Source organism: Phalacrocorax carbo, chromosome 6 (assembly GCF_963921805.1).
Source record: "Phalacrocorax carbo chromosome 6, bPhaCar2.1, whole genome shotgun sequence".
Taxonomy (NCBI): Eukaryota; Metazoa; Chordata; class Aves; order Suliformes; family Phalacrocoracidae; genus Phalacrocorax; species Phalacrocorax carbo.
The window spans coordinates 41,078,909-41,103,313 of record NC_087518.1 but is presented as its reverse complement, the minus strand read 5'-3'; the positions used below and the strand labels follow the sequence as shown (position 1 = coordinate 41,103,313).

Genomic DNA, 24,405 nt, shown 5'->3' with positions numbered 1-24,405 from the left:
CGGCGCGGGGAGCCCGGGGGGAGCGAGCCCGGGCTGCCTCGGGCCGGGCCGGGCCGTGGGGGCGAGGGGGCGGCGGGAGGGTGGCTGCCGGGGACGGGCGTGTCCCCCCACACCGCGGCTTTTCGGTCCTGAGGAGGGATCCCCGGGACGCTGGGCGCCGGCCCGAGGGGGCTGCCGCGGGCAGCAAGGTGGCGGTGCGCGGGGAAACCCAGCGCCCCCGGGATGCTCGCTGCCCGCCCCGGGGTGCTCGCTGCCCGCCCCGGGATGCTCGCTGCCCGCCCCGGGGTGCTCGCTGCCCGCCCCGGGGTGCTCGCTGCCCGCCCCGGGGTGCTCGCTGCCCTCCCGGGGTGCTCGCTGCTCGCCCCGGGGTGCTCGCTGCCCGCCCCGGGGTGCTCGCTGCCCGCCCCGGGGTGCTCGCTGCCCGCCCCGGGGTGCTCGCTGCCCGCCCCGGGATGCTCGCTGCCCGCCCCGGGGTGCTCACTGCCTGCCCCGGGATGCTTGCTGCCCACCAGGGATGCCCGCTGCCCCCTGAAACAGAGCCTCCTAAGGGAGCACAGTGCTGAAGGGCCGTCTTCTGGAAATAACGCCATCCCTTTCTTTCATACGGTGAGGTCTTATTATATACCTCATGCTTGGTAGCTCTGGTGAAGAGTTGCTGACCTCAGGCTGGGGATCCCCAGCCCCAGAGCATGGGGTGCTGCGTCCTTGCTGGGCCTGCAGCAGCCCAGGCAGCCGGAGCGGTACCCACAAGCCTGCCAACAGAGGCAAGTTTCCCTGAAAACACAGCCAGTGTTATTAGCGATGTGTAAGCAACAGCACAGTTTCGGTAGAAACATCTTTTTTCTGGGTGAAATGTGACAAGGAGAAGCGCTCCTCTTTCCACCAGTGTTGGTCGGTTGCTCCTGCGGATTCCACGTAAGACCCTTAGAACAGACACTTGCTTTGTGGGGAGCTTTTTTTAGGGAGAAGTGGGAGCAAGGGCCTTAAAAGTTGGTTAACAGCAAACTACAGAACTTCTGTGCTTTACAAGTGATTTCATTTAAGGACTTGTGTTGACCACTGTAAGCAGCTGATGCCATTATGGTGAATCCATAGGTAAATAAAATGTACAGTCTGCAGCCCTTGTGTTTTCAACTGAGATTTCATAGAGATAAGTATGCATAAATGTGCATGACCTCATGCTCTGTGGACACATTATGTACTTCCTCTACCTTGTACTTACCAGGACAATGTCCTTTATATTTTATATATTGCCATATTTATATATGGCAATACTATTTTCCCTCATTTATGTGGAATCTGGAGATTTTTTCTTCTCAAAAAAAAAAGTTTTCCATGTGTCTTTGCTCTATGCTGAAGGTTATTTCTCATTATTTTCTCATATTTTACTCTGATCACAGTTTATATGCTCTGCTGCACTTATATGAAGCTGCATAAATTGTCTAGCACTTACCTAAGTAAACTACTCAGTAAAATTATTTGAAGCGAGATTATTTTTGTCTATTGACCAAAGTATTTTGGGTACGGTTTAGCTGTCAGAAAGCAAGCTGTCTGAAGGATGTTTACACAGTCATTGGGCAATTTCAGTTTATTGGAAGGCAGAGCATTTACTTGAACCTTGGTGCTGTGATTGCTCATCCTTGCAGTTACTAATCTCCTACGGAAGGCACTGCATGAAGTGCCTGTATAAAGCTGAGGCACCGCAGCAAGGCTTAACATTTCAGTCTGAAGAACATCTGTATTTAAATAAAAAGAGGTGCTAATATGCATTTTGGCAAATCTTAGGTATTTCACATTCACCTCAGATATCGGTTTACTTAAAAAACATGGAATGCATCCCATCTCATTATCTCAAAACAGCCTGAAATAACCTTTTTGTCGTTTTTATATTAATATACATGTAGCAAAGACTACAGTGTGCAATGCAACCCCATGGAAGTGCCCCTCCATCCAAAATGGCATGAAAAGCAGTCAAGATTTAAAGTTTCACTTTACAGTAGTTCATTTCCAATATGGCATCAGGTTATTAAAATAGCTGCATGTCTGTGACAGGTTGGGAGTTGCAGAAAGTGCTTGATGGTGTAACCACTTCTGAAGTATCTAATATATTCGCACTGCTCATGTAGTTTTGCAGGGGAAGAGTGAAAAAGAAAATAGTTGTTAATGCTGGTTGCAAAATGTATGGGAAAGCATTGAGCTTAGTTCAGCCAGACCTTGTATAATTTGTGTAAAATGTTTGTATCCGTAACTTCCAGTACTAGAGTGTGGGTTTTATGTAGTAAACATAGGTTTGCATTCGAACAGAATTTTTGAGCAATCCTGTGGAGTTTATAGCATTTCAAAGCTGTTTCGTTTGGTTGTGGTGTTAACTGTGCTTATGGCATGTGTCTGCAGCTTTGTCCGTTAGGGTAGAGTTAAACAGTTATAAATAAATAAATTGTGTGGGGTGGCTTTCCTTTTGGAAAGTAGTCTAAAGAAATTGTAAGACTGCTAGTTCCCAAGGTCTTAGCCAAAATTTTATGAGTTTTACTCAGGTCAGGGAATCCTGAGACCATGTTAGTCATTGGGGATGAGATCAATTCACTTGGATTTGAGGTCATCTCTACAAAGTCTGAGCACAGACCTGCTGCGGAGTGCACGAGGATCCTCAGGGTGTACAGAAATGGGCTGCTCCATCTAAAAGAGGGATTTCGGGAGGGTGTGAGCTGTGCTGACGTGTGGCATGCAAACCATATCTTGGGGAGAAAGCACATGAGGAGTACTGACGGTTCATCTTGCTGTCCTTCACAGCAAGAGATTTGGTTCCGGTCTTGCAGCGGGTCTTTGGGGGGAAAGGGAGAAAATATTTATTTTTCTAAAGAACAGCATTGTCTGTTTTTAAAGCACAGAGTTTTAAAGTACCCATAATTCTGCCATTCCTCTAGCTCTTGTGCCTGTCTCCAGGGAGAACCATCTAAAAATCAGCTGTTGCTTAAGATAGGGTCTTGAGTGAAATAAGCATTCTGGATTTTCTAAAGTTGTAAAACATTAAAATACAAATATCTGTAAATTGTTTTACTGCTTTTTAGGAACTGGTAAAAGGTATACATTTTCCTATAGGGAGCAAAATGCTATTTGCATGGATCGTGCCTGCAGCAATTTGGTTGTTGGTGCACTTCACAGCAGGTAAGATTTTTTTTTTTTCCTACTTAGTAATTATCACTTAAAAGAATCACTCAGGCTAATTAGGGTTTTTTTCAGCTTCTGTGTGGCATACTAGTAAACATCTTTCTTATTAGAGCAAAAATTGATGCTTGGTTAGGTTTATACTGTAATTTCCTTAAGAACTCCTTGATCTGCTGCTACTGCTTCATGTGCTCCCACTCTCCGTGGCAACGCACCTTCTCCTTGATAGCCTGGGCAGGCTGTGGGAAGCAGTGTCTGGTCTGGCAGGGCTGCACATGCTGGCTGCACAGCTGGGAGTGACCACAGGTAGGGTTATGGCCTCGGCTCTCAGCAAAGGAGGCGAATATAGAATCATATATGGTCAGGCATTGGCAGCTTGGGCATGTGTTTATGCATAATTGGTGCTGCAAGCCTGTTTCGTTTGTGTATGTAGTATATAGCAAATAGTTGCTAATGAGTTATGCAGGGAGGTTATTTGTTTTAGTTCAAGGTAGAGCTGTTGGTTACATGAGAACGCAGCTCTAGAGTTAGCTTCCACAAAGACTTTCAGAACTCAAGTAGAAATGGTGCTCCAGCATTTGCCCCTATCTTCTGCTGCTCAGCTTATTTACCCCCAGCACAAGTGTCCTGGAGCCTGCCAGCAAGTGCGTGCCCTTCTCCACCAAGCATAGGATTGCCTGTCCCCCCATCTGCATCCTGTGCCACTTTGAAAAGACAATGGCATGCCAGGGGAGTCTCTACAAGTCAGAGAAAATGTTGCGTGCCTCTTCAATAGAGACATGCCTGCCAGCATTTTACTGAAACACAGGTATTTCCCTTCAACACAACGTAAAAAGAGTTCTGACAGGTTTTGCCTGGTGTTGTGCTTTTTCACTTGATGTCTGGTAGCTAGCCCTTGGTTTCTGATCCCCAGTTAATCAGATCAGGGAAGACTGGGGACAGCAGTATCCCATGAGTTACCATGCAGAGGCAGGAATCCTTGCATTATAAATTTGGGGAGACTGTCTTCCTCGAATACAACATGTTGAACAGCCTGAGTGATGTATCCATGTTAAAGGTTTGTTTTCCCGTTCTGTTGCAGAAGCACGCAGTAAAGGGAATGTGACTCCTACCAAACTTCCCCATGGCACTGCAGAAATATGTGACAAAGGGAATATGACTGCTAGCACTGCTTCTTATGTCCAGCCTGGAACCAGTATCACCCTCTCATGCCAGCTGAACCCCCTGCGATACACTGACCAGTGCAGGATAGCTATTTTCTTTAACAGCTCTGAACTAATTAGCAATCATGGCAGTTCAGTAAGCACCAAGTTTCTAGTCCATACATATGGCAAACACATGTTTACGTGCAAAACAGTTTGTGAATACATGAAAAAACTCATTTGTGGAATCGATATAGAATCTGGAAGTAAGGAGAATTTAATTATTCCTTGTTTTTAATCATTTCCTGTGGTACCTCTGAGATATGTGTTAGAAACTAGCAGTGGGTGGCCTTTTCCAGAAAAGGTGCTGTCTTTTAGTGGCTCTTCATATTTAAAATATTCCTGGATGGGACTGTGCACCTCTGTTACTGATAAATAGAGAGATGTTAAATAAAACTGCCTGCTTAGAGCAAATATACTCCCTCCTGTTCCACCCCTGATACCCACCAGTCTCTCCAGGACCCAGGGGACTTGCAAGAAAAATTCTAAGTAAATTTTAGATGTTATTCTACCCCGATGAGCCGATGCAAAGCTTGTAGTCCCCACTGTGGAAAGCTGTTAAGCACTTGTATTCACCTGGCACCCTTGTAAAGTTGCTGGGGTTTCATTCAAGTGTCAGAGGTCTCAACAGGCTGCAGAGATCATAGACTCAGCTATTTTCACATATAAAAATTATCAGCCTGAATATTGTGCACTTACTTGCCTGTAAACTCTTAAAAAAAATCAACACGAACCTAGCATTTCTTAAAATGTCTTCTATCAACATCTTTAAGGAAGACTGATAAGGATATCTGTTTAAGATCCTCCAGATGAGCCAAGAAATGTGTCGTGTATCCAGTATGGGACAGATGGTCATCCCACCTGCACCTGGGATAAAGGAAGGCTCACATACATCAACACTACATATGTAATACAGTAAGTAACACAGGGATGTAGGGTCTTTAATTCCTATAAATGTATCCTAGAGGTTTTTGGGTTTTTAAAATTTTTTAATTTATTTATTTTTTAACCATTTATTGAAGATTTATCCTTATCAAAGCACACAAAAAGGTGGCTTGTGAGTAAGCCAGTCCAATGCTGCCATGATCACAGAAGCCAAGTGGAGCCGTTAAAACCCCTTTCTGTTCATATTTGTGTGTGCTGCACCACAGCATTCTGGCTCCTTCTGGGTGCAGCAGGGAAAGAGGGTATGCCAAGACACGGCTCCCATTTGGAAATAGAAGGTTAGTACAGGAAGTGGTCTGAAAATGGCTGCTCAGACTTGCTCCTTTCCCGTGGTGGATCTCCTCTATTTAGTGATTCTGTGATTAGCAGTGCCTGCACCAGAACACCTGCAATCAGAGCTGCTCACTGTCTTGGAATTCAGCTAAGGAGATGGAGAAGGACCTTGCTGGGAAATGTGTTGGTTTTGCTTCCTGTTTTAGACCCAACCTGTATTTTTGTTCTCTCTGGTTTGGCTGAGACCTTCCTGAAAAAGATTGTGGAGACTTCTGCATCAAACTGTTGGGAAGGAACAAAGGTTCCCTAAGGCCCATCAAGGCATGTTAGGAGAACTTTGGATTTCGGGAATCACCATGCACTTGAGGAACCTTGTTAAAAACCCCTATTCAAGCAAACATCTGGGTAGAATGAATTAATTTTGCCCTTTACAAACCACTGGGTAGGTTGAACTACTCCCCATTTGTTTCTGAGGTGCTGCAGGTTGACCATCTCCTTGCCCTGCAAGGCTCACTCTTCATCACCTTCTTCTTCACCTGCTTCTGTTGGCCAAGGTAGCAGCAACTTTCTTAGTAGCTTGTAGAAATATCTCACTGCTCTTTAAGCAGAAAGAGAATATACAGGTAATTTACAGAAGAGTAGGGAAGTGTGGATAATGAGCCCTGCAAGTGTTGTAACATGGAGATATAACAGTGCTTGCTAGTAAGTTATTAAGTATATTACAACATACAAAAGGTCAGCCTGAAGCAACATGATACAATCATCTCTGATTCAGGTGGAAGAAAAATATGTAGAGAAGCTAAATTAGTTACCTGGGGCAACGGGTTGAATGACAGATTGAGAATGAAAAGTTGTGTTTGAAGTAATGCAGTCTGACCATTAGACTGCAGATAAATTACATTTTTAATATCTAATTTATGTAAAAAACTACACCCTCCCAAAATCCATCATCTCCCTTCAAATGCTGTGTACCAACACCTATGCTCATTCGTAGAGAAATACTAGTAACCGGTGTTAGGTAACCATTACACTATTAAAAGGAACCTACTCACATACTTGCAGCTCAGTGGAAATACAAAAGTATTTCCTTTGACTGCAGTTAAAAACAAAAAGCAGCATAACGCCTTTACTCCTGGTTTAGCTAGAGAGTATTTACTGTAACCACTGTATTTAAGCAGATAAAGTAGATCTTTCAAGGAGAAGGTGACCTATGTGGCTTTCAGTGCAGTGCTCCTCCCTTGAAAGCTAACCTGCAGGGAAGCTGCTGAAAGAGCTGCAGCCCCAAGGGACCCAGAGCAGCACAACTGTACGGGGACATGAGCCGGGCCCCAATGCACCCAGGGTTTAGCTTTCACAGCGTGCAGAAAAGTACTAACCAAGAGTTGTCCTTCTGTTCCAGGCTATCAAATGGGACGGATGTCTTATGTGTTCCAGAAGAAAGTTTGAATAAGACTTTTGGCTCACTGGCTCTGAGCAAGTTGAATTTTGGCTCTACTTACACCGTTGTGGTTGCCGCCTCCAATGAGCTAGGAAGTGCTCTTTCACAGCCACTCGTGTTCATGTTAATAGACATAGGTAAATGCATTACTTGCCACCTTTCAGTTAGTCCCAGCCCTTCAGAAAGATGTGACAGTATTTTGAGCACTTGCTTGTTTAAACCTCTCAGAAAAAGCATCCATCCAGTCTAAACCAGTAATTCTGTTTTCCACGTAACCCTCCTATGCCGAGCTGTGCTGTGTATCTGACCACTGTTTGCTTCTTTCTGTTTTTGCTGCTAGTGAAACCACATCCTCCCAACTTTCTAGTGGAATGTGAAAATTCTTCTGCAACCAACTGCACCTTTTTTTGGCATGATGAAGCACAAGCACAGCATTGCAGACTGAGATACCGTCCACTTACCAGGCCCACCTGGAGCACGGTAATCCTACCCTGAATAAAGGAAGTTTAGAGGATAAAGGAAGAGGATAAATGAGAGGAGGAAGTTTAAAGGAAGTAAAGGAACCTTCCAAGATCCTTGGAGGTTGCTTTAATATAGTTATTTCTTACTAGAATCACTTTGTCCAAACTCGCCTTCCTCTGTTCTTAAACAGCATGTTTAAGAAAAACTACTGCCTACTGGTCAAAACCAATCATTGGTCTAAAACTGAATGAAGGTAAAGCACTGATACTGTAAAAAAACGTGTGCATGAATATTTCCCCTTATGTCAAGTGTCCGTATGATGCACTGAAGAATCAGAGGTTATGTTTGACCCACCACTTCATTGGAATATGTTCATATCTGCTCATTGTAGCTCATGGCTACAGGCGTGCAATTCCCAAATGTTTGTGCTTTCCTTAATGTTGATTGGAAGTCTTTTATTTTAAGTGGTAAAACAAATGCATTGCTTGAAGTTGAGCAAAACACATGAACAGAAAATTTTTTATCCTTACATAATTAAATGAGGGATTTTTCTGACGAAGATCTGCAGGCCTGATGATTCATTGCATCATTCTTTTAGTTGCCTCAGGTCACGGTTTTCCTCATTGTCTTTTAAGGATGTGTTTTGGCTGTCTGAGCTTCCTTTGGGCATTACTAATTCAGCCTGTCACTGACTTCAACCTTAATTTCCTTGTGAGTTTAATATTATATTTAACATTGTTGTCATTAAAGGTTGAAAGCTTAAACAGTGAGAAATGCAGTCTTTATGGTCTGGAGCCTCATACAGCCTACGAGTTTCAGCTCAGCTGTAAAATTCACCCAGAGCGAGGACTGTGGAGTAACTGGCACGCGTACCAAACCCAGACTCCAGAAGCAGGTAACACAAGGTGGCATCTCCTGCACTAGGCCTGTGCCTAACCTTTCCATACAAGTGGAGACTTCAGCTATTGAAGTCAAAATGCTGCTGGGTTTTTGCTGGTTGGTTTGCAGAGCTTCTGTCGATGCAGACACAGAGGCAACAGGGAAGTAACGTCTGTAACAGAACTGCTTTTTTAATGAACAAAAAATGAAGCTGTTCGAGTTTCCTGCAAAATGGGATTTTCAAGACCTCATCTAAAACATCTGAAGGATATTTTGTTTTGATATTGTTGAAGGCTGGAGAAATTTTCTCCATGTTGCCTGGAGCCATAGTGGCACATCTGGAAAAGGCAGAGGCAGTTGTGCAGATTAGCTGGGGAAAGAAAAATATTTTGTACTGGTTCATACCTAAACATTTTACTGAACTCCTGCGACAATCCTGTTCTCAGATCAGGATGACTGCTATGTCACCCTCTGGTGCTGATGAACCACAGTTTGGGTGACACCCTCTGGGTCCTTGAGCTTGCCCAATGATTTGCTGAGCAGCTGGGTGAATTGGCCAGGAAACTGCCTGGACTCTTTCAGTTCAGTTCTGCTGATGCTGGCAGGATTTAACAGAACAGTTTAATTTTGCCACGTCATCTTTTCCCAAGTAGAGAATTTATTTCATTTGGAGCCTCCTCAGGTGGCCTCCTCCACGACGCTGTGGAGTTGCTGGAGACCTGGGTAGCTTCAGCAGATCAGAACCCGGCCAGATGTTTGCGTGAGAAAGATCCCACTAGGAATGAGGCAAGGAAAGAGCATTTCTGCTCCAGGGGATGGCACAGCAGACGCCAGGGACATACAGCACCAACCTGAGGGCAATCCCATTAATTTCTGCCAAATCTAATATTGGCTGGCCGTGGGCGCAAATACCTGCCTGCCTGACTTCACCACGAGCTGCACGAACTCACATGCTGCAAATCTTTCAGTTCTTACAAGAGAAGAAATCTTCTCAGAAGTTTGTGTTTCAACAAAGATGTGTCAGCTGCTTTGGCATTCCCTTCTTTCATCTCCTACTTGGCTTTGGTTGCTCTTTTTTGTGAATTACTATAAGTTCTTCAGGCCAGTGTCATTATTACTCATGCTATTTACCACTACTGACAGCATCAGTTTCTGTAAGAAGCATTGATTGATGCAGAAGGTATGAACTCTTCCTTCCCTCCCCCACCTTCCTTTCAACAGTTTTCTCAACCTCCTCAATGCACCCTGGCTTGCTACGGCATTTGTAGTCATGACCCCGGTCGATGCCATAAACCGAGAATCTTTTTGGCTCATCAAGGAGCATTTTCTGTCGTCAGATTAGGTGACAGCAAGGGGAGGCTGCAGGAGAGAGGCTCTGGGTATATCAGGGTTGCCCTTCTTTGAAGGAGCTGAAGTTCTACACATGACTTTGGCATTTTGCAAATTCAGGAGTATACCTTTTCAAATACCTGTTTTTTTCCTGTGTCTCTGACCTGCCACAAAACTTGCTTTTGCATGCACTGTTCATAAGTGTGCTTTTTTTTTTCCCCACCCCCCAGTTAATTTGTGTAGTTCACCTGTGAAATGAACTTTAAAATCTGGGCTGGAGTCCAACAGATGCAATCCCATATTTTATTTTTTCCTGCTTTGAGCTTGCCACTTCCTCTCTTACTCATAGTGAGCGTGCTCTGGTTTTATTCCTTCTGTCAGTCCTGCCTCTTGTTTCTATTCCAGTCACTATTTGCAGTTAATACAGGACAAATAGCTCTTAACATTGCTGGCATTGAAGACTTTTTCTGTCTTTGAATTTAGTAAATAGCAGGCAGCCCCATTCTATCTGGGATTGTCCAACAACTGCCTGCCACTTAGGCTATTAGGAGCAATTATTAGTTTAATTTGATGGGTTTATTTTGGTGAAGGCCCTTAAGGAACCAAACTTTGTTATCTTTGGTCATATTGGGTTTCTTTATGTGTGTTTATCGGTTCTGAACTGCTACAGCACGGCATTGTTCACTAATTTCTGCAGCCAGACGTTTGCTTTAGTGTTATTTTGGAAGGTTTATTCAAAACATCAAGGGTTTCCAGTCACTCTGTGACTATTAGGAGAAAGAAGAAACAGGGATTGTAAGTTACCTCTGACAAGGTCCTACTCAGCTAGCTGTTAAAGACATTTATTGCCTAGAGCCAGACAGTGAAATCCTGTAGATCCTACAGACCCTATCACCTGACGCTGTCCGTTGTTTTAGGACTGACGTAGCCAACCCCAAGGAGGTTAACTAGCCTCAACTTTTATGCAAAGGCAAGAGCTGATACTGTTACTCTGATGTGTAGGCTTCCTTGGGAGCCATCCTGATTACCGAACGCAGGATAAAGTCATCAGCAGAGCAAAACCCTCTCTAGGGTTTATGGCTTGTTCGTTTCATGAGTACCATCATGTGGGCAGTCATCAACACAGCTAACTCCAACTGCAACAGCAAATACAGGCTATTACATATTGCATCATTTCAGGGATTTACATCTTAAATTTTAATTGTCTCAGGATTTTTGCCTCCTTCACCTACACAATATCTTGTTTCTCTGCTTCAAAACACAGCCTGTAATGCTGCTTACCTTTTCCTTCCACACCAGTGCCGACCGGGCTCCTGGACGTCTGGTACCGACAGCAAGACGTGGACTCTCAACAGCAGAACATCTCTCTTTTTTGGAAGGTAAGTTAAGTGAAACTTGAGCAGATGAGGGGGAACTCTGGTTTATGTGTTGGCAGGAAAGGACTGAACCCACGGAGAACACAGGGCTTTTACCAGTGCCCAGTGACAGGGACACAGACCAGTTCTGCTACCCAAGGCTTGCCTCTCCCTGGGATATTTAGCAATCCTTTTCTACCTACAATTTCGCTTTTACAGTTCCCCAACTTTCTGTTGTGCTGGAAGTATAACATGTTCCCAGCACATTGTATCAGTGAAGAGAAGTGAAGGTATCACAGCTCAGTTACCACCTTTCCCTGCCCCTTTCCACAAAGTGACCTGTGTCCTTGGTGATATACCTAGAGACAGATGACAACATTACAGAATTCCTAATTTGTTTTCTAATTAATCTCTCCCTCTTCTCATTCTCCACCTTGTTGTTGTTTGCCACGGTTGCCATGCCTGGTCAGGACAGGAGTTCTGGGAGACTGGGAGAATCATAGAATCATTAAGGTTGGAAAAGACCTCTAGGATCATCAAGTCCTGTCGTCAACCCAACGCTACCATGTCTCCTAAACCATGCCCTGGAGTGCCACATCTACACGTTTTTTGAACACCCCCAGGGATGGTGACTCCACCACCTCTCTGGGCAGCCTGTGCCAATGCCTGACCACTCTTCCAGTGAAAAAATTTTTCCTAATATCCAATCTAAACCTCCCCTGAAGCAGCTTGAGGCCATTTTCTCTTGTTCTGTAACTAGTAACTTGGGAGAAGAGACCAACCCCCACCTCGCTACAACCTCCTTTCAGGAGAGCGGTAAGGTCTCCCCTCAGCCTCCTCTTCTCCAGACTAAACACCACCAGTTCCCTCAGCTGCTCCTCATAAGACTTGTTCTCCAGACCCTTCATGACCTTTGTTGCCCTTCTCTGGACACACTCCAGCAATTCGATGTCCCACTTGTACTGAGGGGCCCAAAACTGAACACAATATTCGAGGTGTGGCCTCACCAGTGCCGAGTACAGGGGCACGATCACTTAGTCCTGCTGGCCACACTATTCCTGATACAAGCCAGGATGCCGTTGGCCTTCTTGGCCACCTGGGCACACTGCTGGCTCGTGTTCAGCCGGCTGTCGACCAGCACCCCCAGGTCCTTCTCATGGTGGGAGGACACCATGCCCCACGGTCTCCATATACACACACCTTGTGTGTCGGCTTTTGGATATGAGCTTCCTTGATAGGTGTTTCTGCTCTGTTTTGCTTATAAGAAGAACAGAGAAATGAAGAACAGAGGAGGCAGAAGAGGTGATTTATTGTAATAGCCCTTTAAGGTGACCGAACTCTAAAAATTTAAGAGCTGGATGTAGTCTGGGCAACTGCAAGGGTCCTGGCCCCAGCACTGCTGGATGGATGGCCTGTCAGTGGATGTTCTTGTCATACAGCAGCAGGAGGAAGAAATAGATTTTGTCTACAGGTATGAAGCAGGTAATTGGCAAACCACATGCAAAAGGGTTTGCTAATAATAAAGCAGCAGATCTGAAATTGGACAAACTCAGAGTCAAAAATTCGGTTGTTTGGGTCTGCTGAGCAACACCTCCTGTGAGCTGGGGACTGAGACTCCTGCAAGAGAAATTTCCAGAATAATTCAGTATAAAATCCAGCTGTAGGGTAAAAATTTCACATTACCATACATTACCATGCAGGTCAGGGGAAAAGGTTATGCCAGGTCTGCTATACCAACATTCCCAGTGAAACCAAGCCCTGTTACTGGTGCCGGGTGCTCAGTTTCTCCATTATTTACCTGCCAGGTCCAAGGGGAATTTTTGGATTGGTGGGCATTTCGCTGTGGTGGTTTTATTTCAAAGTCAGTAAGATTATTGTTTTTAAAGCATAAATTATCTTTGACTTCCAGTTTGCAATCTCTAGATAACCTTCCAGTTACTGTTGTATATTCTCCTCACAACAACAAGCACTACGCTGTAAGTGAAAGCAGAAATTCTCATGTGATTGTGTGACTCCAGCCATTGTGGCTTTAAGACACTTAACTTTAAGACCTTTACCTTGCAACAGCAAGTGGCAATGCTTTCAGTATCGAAGCAGGCTTCCTGCAGCATCATTCATAAAATGGGTGCAATACATTGCTTCTATAGTTCTCACAACAGCTACAAAGCAAAAGACTCAGACTCAATACAATGTACTGCCATTATATGTTCTCATATTTTCACACTAATACCAAAGAAAGGATCACCAGTTTAATTTCAGCAGGCTTCCAGAGTGTTTCAGCACCGCATTTGTCCCGAGTCACTACCAAAGTGATTGTAAAACTGCAAATATTTTCCTATTTTTGGAAGTGGGGGGTTTTTTTCCCCCTCTTCATTTTTATGTTGTGTTATTTCAAAAAAAAACAGCCAAACAAAATGAACTCACTGTATAGAAACTGCAGGAAACTGTGAAACTGATAATACAACTGCAGACACCCGGGGTGGAAAAACCAGTGAGAGGTGTTACATGGGACAGCACAGACTGACTTTTCAGAGATGTTTATTCTAAATGGTTGATTTAAAATAATTATTTATCATGGCTTTAGGCAAAAATCTGGATTTTCCCAAAATCAAAAATTGCCTATTTTTACAAATCTAACTGTGCGGTTAATTACCTTTTTTTTCCCCTTGTGAAAAGCATGACTTGAATTCAGACTCAAGGAAGGACGAGGCTAGTGTTTCACTGTCCCCAGCTATACTGCTGCTTGGCAAATCAGCAGCTCACAGCGAAAGAGCTTCACTAAACTGGAATTAAACAGGAAAAATAAATAAGAAATAAAAAGAAAGATATGCAACCTTAAGAGAGACTCTCAGATAAATGCATGCTGTTGGCCCTACCATTAGGGAATTAACTCATTTCACGTGGCTAGATGCCATGGATTCCCAAGAGCAGAGCAGTGATGGAGCTGGGACAAGACTTGGGAATGGAGACCACGGGTCACAGGGCCGGGCAGCAGCAAAATCAAGGGTAAAAATCAGAATAGGCTGTTACGTGGTACGCGTTTTACACAAATGTGCAAAATCATGGCGGAAAAGGGAAACTCTGCAGCAAAGACACTAGCTTTCTTTGGAAAAAAAAACCAACCACATTAGATTTTTAGCAATAAAAGTGCCTGTTCACTTATGAACATGTATTCTTTTGTTGGTACTGATGGGGAAACTATGCTACCTTTAAAATGCATTAACTGTATTTCAGGCCAACAGATCTTAAGTTAATTAACAAAAAATAAAGTATTACAGAAGAAAGCAGTCTCAACAATGAGCAAGCAATCTCTTTAGCACTGCTTGTTTCCTCCAGCTTGTAGAAGAGAAGTAAAAACTGATAATTGGTTACCTAAGAACATTAGCTGGTATGTGCTATAGGCCAGCAAGTAACTGCCGCTGTAAATAAGCTCTTTACTATTACAACAGAAAAGGAAGAGAAAAAAATATCTTTGAGTAGAAGTTCCTCACTTAAATTGGGCAGCCTGAGCATCTGGGTTAGGGAGAGGCTCCGTAGCCATCCCCTGTTGCCAGGCGGGAGGGCTGATAATGAGGCTTCCCACTTCCACCAGGCATGGGGAAGGGGCCATTGCTGCTGCACTGGGAATCCCGGTGAGGATGGACAAACTGCAGTCCCACTTGAGCGTACTGGCTTGCTAAAGCCTCACTCAGGAGGACTTGTACGTTTGACACCTACACACACCCCTTTTGTGGTCGTAGGTTCGTTTAAAAGCAGGTGAAATATTTGGTTCACAAACGGCCAACCACAGCCTCCTCCGTGAGCAAGTCTGAAACCTTCCCAGGCTGCCTGCCAGGGCACCCAGGGTTCGTACCATCAGCTTTCTGCAGTCTTTGTTCATCAGAAGAAGAAAAGACTAAAAGAAGCACTTTCCTTGCAGGCTTTAAGCAAGTCGGAGGCGGGAGGAAGAATCCTGCGGTACACAGTGACCTTCAAAGCCCTGGACCAGCGGAGACCCCCAGCAGGAGAAGCACACGTTACTACCCAAACCAGCTACACCAGAGTCATGCCAAGGGTGGCCTACAAGATAACAGTCACTGCCGAGAACTCAAGGGGCAGGTCCCCCCCTGCATCCATCGTGACCAACCTGGGCATCCAGGGTAAGGGCTTCTGCTGCGTCTGGACCACTGGGAGCAATACCAGTGCTCTCCTCCTTCGTGCTACACACCATGGAAACACTCAGGTCCCACCACCTTGTGCTCATCAAGGTCCATCTCAATGAATCTCTAGGGATGTGCAGATCCAGTTGTCAATATGGTCAGGGGTGCAGTTTCACAACACGATAAGTTGCCCTGCATTAGTGCCGCTGTAATTTCACCTCAACCCCTTCTGCCGACACAGGTGTGAGCCACGCCATCAGCCACCCAGGGACTTGACATAGCAGAAAATTAACTACGCCAAAAAAAAGAGAGGTTTTGTTTGTTTTTATGAGAGAGGTGGCAGGATTGAAGGGAAGGTGATGGTGAGGGGAAATCACAGAAGCTTTAACTCCCGTGAAATTGCACTCTGTTCTACTCATGCAGCAAAATTAACAAGTGTTCCCTGAACTCACCCAGCCCCAAATTTCCTGTGCTGGTACCAGGCATGACAGAGCCTCGCACTCTCAGGTGGTTTGTTCAGAGAGGCAGTTCTCTTATTTGCTCTTGTCCTGCTGTAATATCAGTAAAACAGTGACAGAGCCACAGCCAAGTATTTCACCTTTGCGCAGTGCTGCACTGAATACCAGCGGGATGCTCTCTTCCTTCGGAGGCAGACGCGCAGCTCCTCAGCTTGCAGACCACATTGGTTACGGGAGCCCCTTTCATTAGCTAGAGATAGGATTGGTGCAGAAACATCACTGGTATATGGCTATTTGGAGGCAGTAGGACAAGAACCGCTTTGTGGGCTCACTTCAATTGCATTTGTTACAAAAACTGTTCCGAAAAAGATGCTGGTGTTTTTATACTGCCAGTGAAAATTTGATGACTTTCCCAACAATTTCTCCTGCAAGAAAAAGTAACCTGGCCCTAGCTGTGAAAGACCGACCTTTGGTCTTGTGGAGGTGGTGCATGTTTGTGGCTCTGTCATAGGAGCAGGGTGTTGGTATGTGCTGTGACAGTGCCCTCTCAGGGCTTAGGGATGGGAAAAACAAGCAAAGCTGTATGTGTTCAAACTGCTGTACCATGAGACGGGACAAGAATGTGGCTCTATTCCTATCAGCACAGAGATCACCCTCATATAAATACCTTTTCTTTCAATGGCAGTTTTTCTGCATTGCATGGTGCCAAACTGGATGAGACACAGTAAAAAACATATATCAAACTTACCAAGTCCACCTGATGTTAAGGCAAGTTTGTGCTGACAGTGTCTTTTTTGCTTGCTTGTTCTTTCTCCCCTGTAAGACCTACCTCCTCCTCAGAAAGTCTCTGCCCTAGCCCTGGGAAATAACAGCATCCTCATCAGCTGGGAACCCCCTGTCAGATCAACAGCATGCATCAGTGGATATGTAGTGGAGTGGGCAGACACACAGGGGAACACACGCCTGGAGCCCCACCCAGCGTGGGTAAAGCTTCCAGCATCCAACCTGTCCACAGTGATAGCAGGTAACTACCACCTCGAGGTAGGATGTTACTGAGATTTAATTCTGAAAGCTTTTTAAGGAACAAGGAAGATTCTGATTTTTACTAATCCAGCAGAAGAAATTATGGCATTTAAAGCTCTTATGGGATGAAAAAAAAATGTCTCTTAAAAAACCCCCAGTCCCTCCAAAATGAAACAAACCAGCTAGAGGTACAAGAAATCAAAGGCTTAAGATCTCTACTAATTGTTGGTTATTAATCCCAACCAGTACTACGTGTCAGTGTTCTGCACATCAGGTAGCTATGAAGTTATGACAGGGATGACAGTGAGTTAGCCTTTCCTGTCCTCTGACCTGGTGCTGTGCCTCTGAGGTGTTTACATCCCCACTCTCAAATGAGCTGAAAAAAGCAGTGTATTCATGCCATTGCTTTGTGCTCTACTTTGGAAAGAAATGAGTTCCTGTTGACCTCCCATAACCTGCTGGAACAGCCCAGAAGAGGATGCTCACGTGAAGTCATGGGGAAAAAATAGGGTGTGAGATTCTTGTGCCTCCTAAGTGACCTTACGTATAGCCAAACCCTGCCCCTCGTATCTTAGAGTAACAAGCTGGGTGATAGCTATTCACCTCCTCCTTTTACCTGGAACACAAAATGCAGTCCCGGGTTTTCTTTGGAGGGTACAGGTCTGCCGGCAGCTGCTGCTTTATGAGGAAAAAAAGGATTTCACCCTTCTGAATGCTAACATCACTTGTTTAATGCACAGTAAGGTTCTGCCAAGCTGAATAGATCATCACAGAAAGCATTTCTTTCCTTCTTTATGAAGGATACGTTAATAAATCAGAAGCTTAATCTCAGATTTAAGCAGCTAATGTAAATATTTTAGCCATGACTGTAAATACTTTAACTAGTAACTCTCCACTTTTAATTTCTTTATTTAGAGAACATAAAAGATAACGTGTGCTATCAGATCAGTGTATTTGCACTCTATCAGGACAGAGCTGGACAAGTGGCATCAGTTAGGGGACACTCGGGAGCAAAAGGTAAATCACAGTAATACTCTTCTAGGTATTTTTAAGCTAGCTTAAGTTCAGCTTTAAAAGTCAGTCTTCTGTTTTGCAGCACCATTAGCTGGGCCCCAGATGTATACAACACCACGGGCAAACAGCATCTTAGTTTCATGGGAAGAAATCCCTGCCCACGAGCAAATGGGCTGCATCACCGGGTACCATATATACCTGCAGAAAAAGGACAGGGAGGAAGCCCCAGACATCTACGGTAGGTATCTGGGGAAGACCAACCTGATGTGTATATTCTGCAGGTGGAGGATAGAGAAGAGGGAGAGAGATGCTTTCAAAAAGCTCTGTGTAGTCAGGGAGGCACAGGCAGCTGGTCTGCCAAGACAGCAGCAAGATGCAGAGTCAGCTCCCTCTGCTACGGCTGCCCATCAACAGGACCACATGTTCAGGACTTCCAGCTTTGAATCAGATCATGCTAAGTTATTTTGAATGTGGAACTATCAGATTTCTCCCTGCTTTCTTTTTTTTTTTTCCCTTTTAGTTATTTTCTGAAGTCATAACCACTGCAAGCCCTTGTAATTATTGGTAGGGTAAAATAACAAACTTTCTAAAGCCCTATCCAACAAATGCGTGCTCTGCATGACACACTGAGGCATGCTTGGCAGGCAGCACCCACTGCATTCCCACACCCACACACTTTTCCCACCCAAGCCCTCTCTCACTCCGTCTGCCTAACTCCCACGCTTTCACCCAAGAAATGTTGTTTGCCTTTTTTTTAAACTTTATGCAGAAGTCACACGACAGTTTTTAATGGATCATTATGAAACATTAACTTATCAAGCAACAGTAGTTAGAGGACAGGATATGCAATCCTGGGTGTCCCATCTACACAACGGCACAGGTCACTCTATGGCATAAGATCTTTTATAGCCCTTGCAGTGATTCACTAACATAGAAAAGGAAATTAAAATAACAAATACCCCTCCACACTCCAAGTACTGGAAACGCATTGAGGTTAAATGAAGCAAATGTACGCTATGTGCTTTATGTGCTTCATTTGCTTCTTCCCCTTTTCCTTCCAGCCACTTCCAACGTGACTGCCCAGCGCTCATTGTATGTCACCAACCTGCAGCCCGGTGAGCACTACGCCCTGTGGATGACAGCATTGACGGCTGCTGGAGAGGGGCCCTGGGGCAACACCGAGCTTGTCTACTTGGAAAGTATGAGTCTCTGCTGGGGTGGGGGGCTAGGAGAGGTCCTAGCCCTTGGCACCCTGTGTTCCACAGGCTGTGAATGTTTTTCCCGCTACTCTATCTACTGAAGATCTCTAGTTTTGGCTAGTTTTAAAACATAGCACCTCTTTGTCTTCAAGCACCCAGATTTGTGCCAAGCTGTTGGCCGTATCGTTTAATAGCAGTTGAAGGCCAGCAGGATGGTTTATTGTGAAGGGGGAAAGTAGTATTTGGTCCCTTTGAGTTGTTGGCCCAGACACTTTTGTGCTTCAAGCTCTGGCACAGGTATCCCTGCAGAAAGTCCCACTGACCTCCATGTCTCCCAAGGGTCAGTGGCTCTCTGCGGCCCTGTGGTCACTAAAGCAGCCATGACCTCAGAGCCTTCTTGGGGCAGCGCATGGTGTGTGCGGTCCTTGTTCCTGTGCTTCCCAGGGATGCAAAAGCAAGGCCTTCTCCCAAAGACTTCTGACAACTGCCAATGGCAGTATTCAGGGTTTCTGTTCTGCAAGACAGACTGTTCTGATCAAGTCTACTGTGAGCCTAGATCAAAACAAATGATCACTCGACCCCTCAGAAGACAGTTGAGAAAATTTGTGAAGTATTGCCAGAAAGTTTGTTTTGCTGTGTTTCCTCCCCAGCAACATGCCACAACAACTTTAAGCTCCCGAGTCATGTACATTAGGAAATTAATCTGCATAACCTGAGGAGCAGGGCTCCTCTAGAGGCAGGTTTCTCTCATTAACTGCAGGAGAAATTCAGGGAGGTGAGCAGGAGAGGAAATTAAGGCAATCCAGACAAGTTAAAAGTTTTCCTGGTATAAAAATCTGCATTTGCAAAAATTACATTTTAAGCAGATAGTGAAAGCACAGTAAAGCCAAGGTTTTTACTGAGAAACAGTTCAGTCATTGACAGCTTATGAAAGATGCATTTAATTTCATAATATCTTTCCTACTTAACACCTACCTCTCTGCTGCATGCACCACCCCAAGTTCATGTCCTCTGTCAATGTTTGGTTCAGTACTGGAAGAGAGATCAGCAATTGCCTGTTCTGGGTTGCGGACTACATATCTCAGGAGACAGTGGTAGACATCTTTACGTTACAAAGTACAGTTGTCCCCAACAGTCCATCCAGATTCCTAATTTTGAACCAAAAAGTGTTGGTATGTTTTGAGTGCAAACACTAGTCAAGCCACGACTGTTGTCCAACTTGAGCTTGAGTAGCATACCTACTTCTATTTTTTCAATACAGATGAATGATGGGTGTCCCATATTTCAGGTGCTGGGGACTGGATGACTGTTGTGCTTACCTGCAGCTTCTTCATCTTCTCAGCCTGCATTTGTTCTATGCCTCCAGCAAGAAAAGTGTGAGTGGATCCATCTGTTATGTTCTAACAAACATGGACACCTTGGGGAACAGCACAGATTGTTCTGAATAAAGGTTTCAGAGTACACAAATGATAATAAGAACATCTATTAAGCTTCAAATATAGCCTTATTTCATACATATAATGAGTTTTTAACCTAGAGCTTAAGATCTGCTTCCACCAAAACAAAATTGAAGGGGTACAATCCTTGGCAATCAACCTGGGAGCGAAGTAAAACCCTGAGATTAAAATCTGTTTTACTTTAGAGCAACACGCACAAGTCCCCAGCCAGATTTTCCAGGACTGGGGCTCATGGCCATATCCAGCAATCTCTGTCCACAGGGCTGCTGTTGGTCATTGCAGGCAAACATCTGGCAGGGGCTGGCAGGATGAGGATGCTGGGAAGCATTTACCTCTGCTCAAGAGCTATACTGCCTCATCAACATTGACATGCCCCCCACCCAGCCAGGGTCTCTGCAGGTCCCAACTAAGGCAAATTCACAATTACACCAAGGTCTTTGGTAATCACATGCACAAACAGCACATCCCAAGTCAGTGCTGCAGGTGTCAGCATTCATGCTTTTAATCGCACCTATTCAATCTGCAGATTACACTCGCTCCTCTCTGCACTTATGCCACAGTGGCAGAGCAAAGCCATTCCAGACCCAGCTAATGCTACATGGGCCAAGAACTACATGTCTACAAAGGTAAACTGTATTTCCTTTTTTCTTCTAATCCCACCACCTTCAGAAGAAAAAGCAATTGGAACCATGCAAGTCTAATCTCTTAATGCCAGTCCAGCAATCTGACAGTGGATAACTTCTGTTCTCATATTGCGTTAGACCATAGGATGCATTAGACAAAATGCATGCAAGAACAATGCAGAGATCTTTCATTTTTAGCAGTGTTAGCCGCTTCCATTGTGGGGAGGTCACAGGGTATTGATCATATAATTAATTGTCACTGCATGGCATGTGCCTCTCTGCAGGCCGAGCTGAGCTTCCCCTCCACCCTGTTCCTGCACAGCACCAGCAGCTTTGAAGAGCCCAAAACAACAGAAGTAGAGGAAGCCTTTGTGAATGCTGACACCCTGGCCCTCAAGGACAAGCTTGTCTTCAGCAGCATTGGCAGCAGGGGAAACGATGACTGGCATGAGGAGCCAGAGTATAAGCCCCTGCCCAGCACAGCAGAGGTTTATGAGCAGCAGCTTCCCGACCTCTACAAGAGGATAGTGGTGGAGGTGACGGAGCACACACAGACCATTTCCGAGTACATCACCAATCCCATCACCAACAAAGCCACCGCATACCTACCCCTGGTTACAGGCACTACTGAAGACCACCCTGAACTCGAGTGCAATCCACTCCCCATCTTCCCAACAACTTTTCTGACACCCGCACTTTCCTATGAAGGGAATCTTACTTTGGATACGGTGAGAATAAACTGCAGCTCTTTCACAAGGTAGTCAGGGTGATGTAAGCCTGGCCTGATTTTTTTGCACTTTACTGAAGTATTCCAGTGTTTCAGGACAGCCAGTCCAGTAACTTGCATGTGACGCCTTTAAGTAATAAAAACCCAACTCACCAACCTTTTCAGCACTGCAAGTCACACCTTACTGTACAATGAAACGGCTCCACGTCCACCCAGCACGCTCAGGTAGAATTAAAGACAGAAGATCAGGAATCCCAGAGCTGTGTGGCCCAGCTTCTGAAGAGGTTAATTGCTCAGGTGCCTTCATGCAGCCTGGGTTGCCTCAGGCTCCTGTCCCACTGCCTGATCACGAGTGGGTCAGCCTGGTTTGGTCCACCCCAGGAATCAGATGTACTAACCATAATTTTAACTGTCGCTTGGCCAGGAAGAGCAAGGAGTTACACCGGAGTCAGACCTCAGCATCCCAGCCCCAGGGGACCACACTGCAGGCTTTGCTCCTCCAGCTGCATGCAGCAGGTTAGCAATGCAACACGGGGACACCTGCATCCGCTGGTGCTGAACTTAACACCCACCAGCCCACAGGCCATATTCCTCACTGCAGCCCCAGTACTGGCACTAAGTCACACTGTCCCTGGTGATGCTGGTGCTACAGCTTGCGTGGGTACCGAGAGCCACGGCTGCAGCAGGGCTGGCAGTTAGCCAGGGCCAGCCTGCCTTCATGGCTCAGTTCAGGAAAGGAGAAACCCTCACCAGAAATAAAAGCAACAGGCAGCGCATGGATGCAGTAAGTCAAATGGACTGGTGAGAAGAATTTAAATCATTTATTGAAGTATTTTAATTACAGGTTTGAAGTATGTGTTACACATCTAATGACTTTGTTTACTATATGTGTGTGTATATATATAAATATTATGTTGGAAACCTGACATTTGTTTCCTGGTGGTTTTTTTCTGGTCAATTTCAAGTGCTATGCTGCAGCTATTCATAGAATAAGGTGCCTTTAAAAACAAAGCTGAAGCATCGCTGCTGAAGATTAGGTAGTCCAGATCTGAACTTACCTGGAGCATCCTCCTCCTACCCAGGAGCAGGTGGCTGCTCTCCATCCACACCATCTCAGAGCGCCTCCACAAACAGCTGTTTTCTGACTTGGTGAGGAAACAGCCCTCAGCAGCCCTGCAAAGGCCTCTTTGCACAGCAGCAACAGAGATGCACCTGCATCACAAGGCTGCTACCTCAAGACCATGGCTTTCCCCACTGCCTTTTGCTTGAAGTGAAAAGCAAAACCAAAGTGCTTGGTTAAGGAGATCTCTGTTGGCTTGTTCCCCCAGTTTTCATTCCAGCTGCGGCTGTTACCTCCTACGTGAGGCTCATACACTCCGGCGCTCCCAGGTTCAAAGGCACTGCAGGACAAGCCTGTGACTGTTAATAACCAGGCACACACTGCCTTCTGAGCCAGTGCCACGCAGGCCACGCTTATCCACATCACTCGGTTTGCTGAGGTCCATACCTCCCTCTGGACTGCGACACCACCCTCTGCAGTGGGTGGGAGTCTATGAAACTACTCATGTGCACCCGAGTTGTAAGGTTTCTTAGGAATGTGAAATTCAAGCCCTGGCACCAGCTTTCCTCGTGTTCAGCTTTCAGCGACTTCTCTTTGCACTTCCCTGCAATGCCCAGAGCGTTTCCCTTTGATCAGCACAAGTGATCACAAGCACCCTGACTCTTCTCAAACCTTAGCTTTCCAGTCTTCCGTTTCTGCATATTGAGAACAAAATAAAACCATCAGCAATTATTTAGCTGTTAGCACACAGCCACATGTACTGCTAAGCAGCAGATGCATCCTGAAGGCAGAAAAGCTGGGCTGCTGTAGCAGCCAGCAGCCCACAGGACCCAGCATGGCACTTGCTGCCAGCTCCCACTGGACACCCACAAACCCCCCCAGTCAGCCCAGCCTGCCTGGCTGAGACACATTCAGTAGCTGAAGCCTGCAATCAAAGCTGGGGGCATAAGTGTGCAGCACTCCTGAAAGTCGCTTCTCAGGGATAAGAAACTAAGGAAAAGAGAGACTGAAGACAGCTACTGCCCAGGGAACTGCTTTCCCAAGCAGAAGGAAAGGTGCTGCAGGGAAATGTTGCAAGAGGAACAGGAGCAGTGCTCCAGGTAACAGCCCCAGCATGCTGCAGTCCAGCGATCTCACGGTGTGCACTTGAAGGCTCCTCTGCAGCGTAGAGGCCACTTCCAAGATGCATGTTCTTGCTACAACACTGACACAGCCCACCTGCACTGGGTGCATACAACAGCCATTCCCTGCACCTACCCCACAGCTCACCTGCGGCAGGACGCTGGCCACAACCTCTCCCAGACACACCAAGGGATCCTTCTCGTACCACAGCTGCGGCAAAGCTTATTCTTCCTGCCAGGTAACGCAGCAGACACTGGAGGATGAAAATACTTACCCTTACCGCCCAACCACTTGGCATGAGCTGACCACATTTGTGGCAGAAATTGTGCACTGAAGAGGAGCGATTCCCAGATGTGCCTCTCGCTTGAGAGAGGTGCACATACCGACAGACACAGCACACAGTCTGCCTCGCCACGGTGCCAATGCAAGTGATGTACGCCCTCACCCCACCTTCAATAGGGGTGTCAAAGCTGGCAGGATTTTTGGGCTCCCAATAAAACCACGTGCAAGGAGGTGCTGCAGCAGCTCTGCAAAT

General features: G+C 45.6%; 1 protein-coding gene across 1 annotated transcript; it reads left to right on the top strand.

Annotated features, from left to right (window-relative positions):
- Positions 1-2,553: 2,553 nt before the first annotated feature.
- Positions 2,554-22,614, top strand: IL12RB2 (interleukin 12 receptor subunit beta 2). Its single transcript, XM_064455778.1, has 15 exons — positions 2,554-2,698; positions 4,247-4,573; positions 5,168-5,282; positions 6,985-7,160; positions 7,364-7,503; positions 8,236-8,380; positions 10,993-11,072; positions 14,968-15,187; positions 16,469-16,669; positions 17,584-17,685; positions 17,765-17,920; positions 18,744-18,881; positions 20,170-20,257; positions 20,865-20,964; positions 21,246-22,614. The coding sequence occupies exons 1-15, from the start codon at positions 2,554-2,556 to the stop codon at positions 21,720-21,722; spliced, it is 2,610 nt and encodes an 869-aa protein (XP_064311848.1). The 3' UTR covers positions 21,723-22,614.
- The last annotated feature ends 1,791 nt before the right edge of the window (positions 22,615-24,405 follow it).

Excerpts from the sequence above, each read along its gene's own strand:
- IL12RB2 (XM_064455778.1), top strand. The coding sequence starts at position 2,554 with ATGTTAGTCATTGGGGATGAGATCAATTCACTTGGATTTGAGGTCATC. Across the intron at positions 11,073-14,967 it reads ACATCTCTCTTTTTTGGAAG|GCTTTAAGCAAGTCGGAGGC; the intron begins GTAAGTTAAGTG and ends CTTTCCTTGCAG. Across the intron at positions 16,670-17,583 it reads CCTGTCCACAGTGATAGCAG|AGAACATAAAAGATAACGTG; the intron begins GTAACTACCACC and ends TTCTTTATTTAG.